Source organism: Ursus maritimus, unplaced genomic scaffold, assembly GCF_017311325.1.
Source record: "Ursus maritimus isolate PB19 unplaced genomic scaffold, ASM1731132v1 scaffold_33, whole genome shotgun sequence".
In the NCBI taxonomy this organism is placed as follows: domain Eukaryota; kingdom Metazoa; phylum Chordata; class Mammalia; order Carnivora; family Ursidae; genus Ursus; species Ursus maritimus.
The window spans coordinates 12,272,687-12,278,099 of NW_024425897.1; the positions used below are offsets into that span (position 1 = coordinate 12,272,687).

The 5,413-nt window shown below is 63.0% G+C and overlaps 1 protein-coding gene across 1 annotated transcript in view; it reads right to left on the reverse strand.

Annotated features, from left to right (window-relative positions):
• Positions 1-5,413, reverse strand: part of FAM222A (family with sequence similarity 222 member A) — a 25,992-nt gene that overhangs the window by 631 nt on the left and 19,948 nt on the right. Inside the window, exon 2 of the mRNA XM_040619800.1 lies at positions 1-1,954. This exon is cut by the window's left edge and continues 631 nt beyond it. Coding sequence (XP_040475734.1) covers positions 675-1,954 — 1,280 coding nt within the window. The 3' untranslated portion in view covers positions 1-674. The remainder of the gene's footprint in view (positions 1,955-5,413) is intronic.

The window sequence follows — 5,413 nt, forward strand, 5'->3', positions numbered from 1 at the left end:
AGGGTTTGGAAAGAGTGGGGGGTGGGGGTACAATTCTGTGTTGGGAAGGAATGGGAGGACGGGAAGGAGAACCTAGAGAAGGAGGGGAAGGAAGAGGAACAGGGGGGAGTGGTAGTCCTTGGAGCTTCTATTAGAGTGGTCTTCACCTGGATTGGCCAGTGGGGGACACCGTAGGCCCTGTGACTTCCTATACCCCTTCTCTGCTCCTTTCCCAGGAGACTGGGGAGCTCATGTGGGGAGGAGATGTCTGACCCCCGGGGGGCTGCTCTGACCCCACCCCGACTCTAGACCGTCACATTTCTTCCTGTATCCCACCCTGGCCTGAGCTCCTCTCCTGGGAAAGCCAGGAAGAACCATTCCTGTTTTAAAGTGGTTTCTCTCTCCCTGCCTCCACCAGCTTGGATGGAGAAGTGGTGGACGTCAGCGGCTGCCCTGGGCCCTCCCCGTGTCCTAGGGCAGCCGATGGCAGGGAGGGACCACGGGGATCCAGGTTGTCCTGCTACTCCCCATCACGTGGCCGCATGGCAGCAGCCAGCCTGGCTTCCCTGTGGGCATCCGCGGGCACTCGGGCACAGGGCAAGGCCGGGAGCCCCTGGGCACCGCCCACCCTGTTCCGCGGCCTGCCTCCCCGCTCGGCGCCCTGTCCGTCGGTCCGTGCAGCCGCCGGGCAGGCCTTATCTGTAGACGGGCAGGCGGATGTGGGCGTGCTGGTGGTCGAGCAGCCGGGGCACCGCCACAGTCTCGTAGCCCTTGCCCAGCATCTGCTCCTTGATGCAGGGCGGCCGGATGTCGTTGATGAGGTACTCCAGCGATTGCAGGCTGCTGCTCAGCACCGCCGTGTTGCACACGCTCTTGCTGGGCAGGCCCGAGAGCGCCTCCACGGGGGGCCCCGCCAGCTCCCGGGCCGCCCCTGGCCCCAGCTCGGTGACTGCCACAGCCGCCGCCGGGTTGTAGCAATCGCTGGTGGGGGTCACCAGCACGCTGTTCCAGGGGGCGGCGAAGTACTGGCCCACGGTGAAGCCGGTGGGCAGCCCCATGCCACAGGTGAGGGGCGACCCGCTGGCCCGCTCATACACCCGCCCCCCGCAGGCCTCGGGGGACTTGCTGGCCGCGGTGCTGCCGCTGTAGGCCCGCAGCGGCTGGGGGGGCGGTGGGGGCGGCTTCTGCGGCCACAGCAGGTAATCCAGGCCCCCGTCCGCATACCCTGCAGGCTTGGTGGCCCCCGCCAACGTCAAGGCCGCCGCGCTCCCCTGGCCCAGCTCGGCGCCTTTCCGGCAGTCGGGCAGGCCGGCGGCGGCCGAGTAGGCCATGCCGGGGAAGCTGGGCACGGGGCCGTGCTTGGCCGGGCTGGGGTGCGGACCGGCTACGGCCTGGCAGGCGGCGGGCGCGGCGCCCGGGGCCCGGCACTGCTGGTTGAGCTGGTAGAGGAGGCTGTGGATGGAGGGCAGGTTGGAAGGCGGCAGGGGCAGGCCGCGGCCAGGCAGGGGGATGGCAGCGGCGGCGGTGGCGGCGGCCGCGGGCAGGCCGGGTGGCGGGGCAGGTGCCTCGGGGGGCTTGGGGTAGGCCAGGGGCCCCAGAGTGCTGGGCACCGGGTAGGGCGCGATGCCCACCTGCACGGCGGCCGGCGACAGCTTGGTCCGCTTGCCCTCGGCGCTCTTGAGCACGCTCTTGGCGGGCCCGGCGGGTGCGGCGGCGCCGGAGGAGGACACGGCGGCCTTGACGACGGCCAGCAGGCCCTGGTAGCCGGCGGCGTGCTGCGGGTAGGGGCTGTAGCGCTGGCCGCTCGTGTCATAGCCGTTGACGGTGCGGCCGAGGTGCTTGTGCTGGGGCACCCGGATGTTGGTGGGGAAGATCTTGATGGACAGCGGGCTGTTGGCCACCTTCTCGGCATAGGCGTCCAGCTCGGCCGGGCTCGGGTAGCGGGACGAATGCATGGAGCTGGCCGCCGTCTCGCCTGCGGGGACAAGCCGGAGAGGAAAGCATGGGTGAGAGATGCCCCCGTGACCCGGGGAGCCCTGGAGGCCACAGCCCCGCCGCCCCCAGCGGGGCTCACTCTGCGCCTCCCTCTGTCGGTTCCCCATCCATCCCCTTGCTTCTCCAGTTTGCTCCTTCCAGGCGCCGAAGCTCTGGATCTGGTGTAAAGTATGGGAAGGAAACGACGCATTTCGTAAGCTGAACTTGCACAGACGGCACGTGCTCCTGTACCACTCGTGTGCCCAGGCGACGGGGCACTGCCAGTCCCCCGGAGTCCCCTGCGCCCCCACCCATGTGAACAACTGTCCTGATGGCAGTGTCCGTACAGGCGGGATGGAATCCTGCCATGCGTCCCCATCCGCATCGGCCTCTGCCACTTAAGGTGGCTTGTGGGATTTCCCCGGGGGCTGTGGTTGTTGTGTGGGACGCGCCATCACAAGGTCCTCATCCTTGCTATTGTTGATGGCCTTGGAGCCGAGACACTTAGCACCACGCGTCCTCATGTGCACGTTATCCAGTGATTTCTGTTGGGACCATGCCCAGCAGGGGGATTCGGGGCAGGTGAATACACAGCTTTAGGAGAAAACACTCACAGTTTGCCAAAGAGACCGTGCCGGGCTCCACCGCCCCCGCAGAGCACAGGGGTTCCGGGGGCTCCACACCCTCAGTGAATGCTTGGTGTCACCTGTCTTAACGCCACACCTCTGGGGGGCCACTCCTCCTATTTCCTCACTATCTTCTTTGTGCCTCCCTTTCCTCATCTGTAAAATGGGACAATGATGACCTGCCGACCTGTACGGGATGGTTAAGTGTGCTGCCCTGTGAACGGAGCACAAGGCCTGGAACGGGGGACGCGCTGCAGGCAGGAGCTGCCCTGTTGGCTTCCACTGGCTGCTCACACGCCCGTGATCAGTCAAGGTGAGGAGGGAGTTTACCCACCCCGGCTGCCCAGCCCCTCCCCGAGTCTGCCTGTCACCTGCAAGGCCGGGGTGGTAACCACTGCCTTTTCCGCACGCTGTCAGCATGGGGCTGCAGGGTGCACTTTGTGTGACAGGCTGACTGTCCTACTTTTGATGGCACCACTGGCCCCTTCCATGGGGGGGGGTGGGCTGCTGGTGGTGACCCCCTTCTCCCATCCAAAGCCCCTCCCTGGACCTGAGACATTCCTCAGTGCTGCCCAGGACCCCCCCTGGGTGGGGAAGGGAGGAGGGGCCTCTATGAGATAGTTGGGAAGACCCCGAGCTCTAGAACTGTCTGGCTGGGTAGAATCCTGTCTGGTTGTGGGGCTTTGTGGCTCTGGGCAAATGGCTGGCCTGGCTGAGCCTGTTTCCCCCCCTGTGGAATGGGGATCGTGACTGTGCCAGTCCTGCAGCATGGCCTGGACGGATGGCTGTGCCAAGGGGCTGGTGGAGGGTGTGAGGCACATGGTGGGTGCCGGGAGGGGGTGACCTCTCTGGGCCCTGGGGCAAGGGGACCCCTCAAGGTCTCCATAGCACACTGCCTTCCTCCTGCCCTATGAGCACCCCCCCCCGGCCCACCAGTGACTCTCTCTGGGGGGACCTGAGAATGAGGCTTCCCCACTCCGAGGCTCTGTTTCCTCATCTGTAAAATGGGAGTGATGCTGCTGGGGACACGGCCTCCCAGGGCGGCTGCGAGTTCTGATGAGCTGCGGGCGGTGGGGTGCGGTAGCAGAAGCAGGTGCCCTACAAGGGACTGGTAGTACCCTCCCCATCTGCCTGGGACAAGGGCCTTCCTGGCGAGGAAGCGGCAGGGGCTCAGGCCGCCCTTCCTTCTGACCAGCACAGGTGGGCCTGGCATGGTGGCTGGGGTGGAGTGCTGACCCCACTACCTTCCTCAGGCCCCCTCCCCATCCGTTGGAAGGCCTCACCCCACAGCCCACCCTTCCAGAGCCTCGCCCCCGCCCGATCCCCTTGTTGGGCTCACAGCCAATCTGAGCAAGCTATGTGCTGTGACGGGGAGGCACAGGCATCTTGGGATGCAGGGGGGGCCTCACTCAGCCAGCCTTCGGAAAGCAAGACCGCTTTCTAGAAGAAAGAGCATCCCAGTTAAGGCAATGTTGAAAGAGGTGAGGAGAGAGCAGAGAAACATATTTCAGGCAGAAGAAACAGCACAGGCAAAGGTCCAGAGGTGAGGACGCCTGTCCCGAGTGGGAACTGTTCATAATCCAGAATGAGAGCAGAAGCCCAGGGCAGACCATCGGGAGNAGGTATTTGGTCCTCACACTTGGGCTGGGGAAGCGTCCGCCCCAGCTACTGGTGTGCAGTGGGTAGTGGGCCAGGCACGCCACGGGAGGTCCCACAGTGCACGACGGCCTCCTCTGCAGATCTGCATGTTGGAGAAGCCCTGCCCCAGACCATCGGCAGCCCTGCCAGGTTTCAGGGAGGGGAGGGGTGGGGACAGGCACGCCTGTTAGAAAGGACATTCCCCTCTGCGCTGAGGTGCGGGGATGTGCTCTGACCTGGGCAGGGCAGCAGGGAGGGAAGAGGTAGGCAGCCCTCGGCATCCCAAGGAGACTGGGCCACTGCCCTCCATCCCTCGGTCCTAACCCGGGCCGGGCAGGTGGAGCTGACCCCTGGCAGGCCACAGACCTCCATCCTGACCCTGCCTGGGGCAGCCCTCTCCTAAGTGGCCTAAAATAAACTCGGTGTGGAGAATGGAAATGTCACTTTGGCCAACGGGGGAATCTTTCTCCGAGATTGGATTTAAACTACATTATACAAGCAATTTCATGGGCACTTAGCGCCGCTCGGAGAGTCCCGCAAAAAAGGGACCAGCTCTTCATTTACCAGCCATAAATCAGCAGTTGCTATAATGAGCACAAAAATGTCACTTTTATGCAATTTTACAGATGAACAAAACTGGTGAAATTAACTGTAGTAACCTACTATAGTCAGCAAAAGCGGCTGCCGGGGAAAAAAAATTATATCTGTATGTATTTTTGTTCCTCTTAAACCCTCTTCCCAAGCAGGTTTCTGCCATTGTGGTGTGAAAACTCATTTGTCCTCACCATTATACTTTCATTTGGAGTTTATCTTGAGTATCCAATGAGCCACCAACTGTGAAAATGATTAAATCTACAAAATCTATCTAATGGATGGAATAAATTAGGTGTTTAAAACCTTTAAGAAAAAGAAGTGCTGGGGGGGGAAGAGTCCTGCCTGTTACTGGTTCCCATTCACCGAGGGGAGGAGCCCGTCTGGGCCCCGGCCGGTCAGCAGGGTTCCGTGAGGGTGGGTTGGGGCCTCCAGCATTTGTGGGAGCGATGGGGCCGCCCTTTGGCTGCTCTGAGTACGGGCCAGGCTTTTCCCGACGTCTCTTGTTTGGAGCATCCGAGCGCTCTGGGAGCCGGGAGAGGGTCCCTGTTTTACAGAGGAGGAAGGAGACTGGTGGTGGCATTTGGCAGGCAGCCTCCTGGATC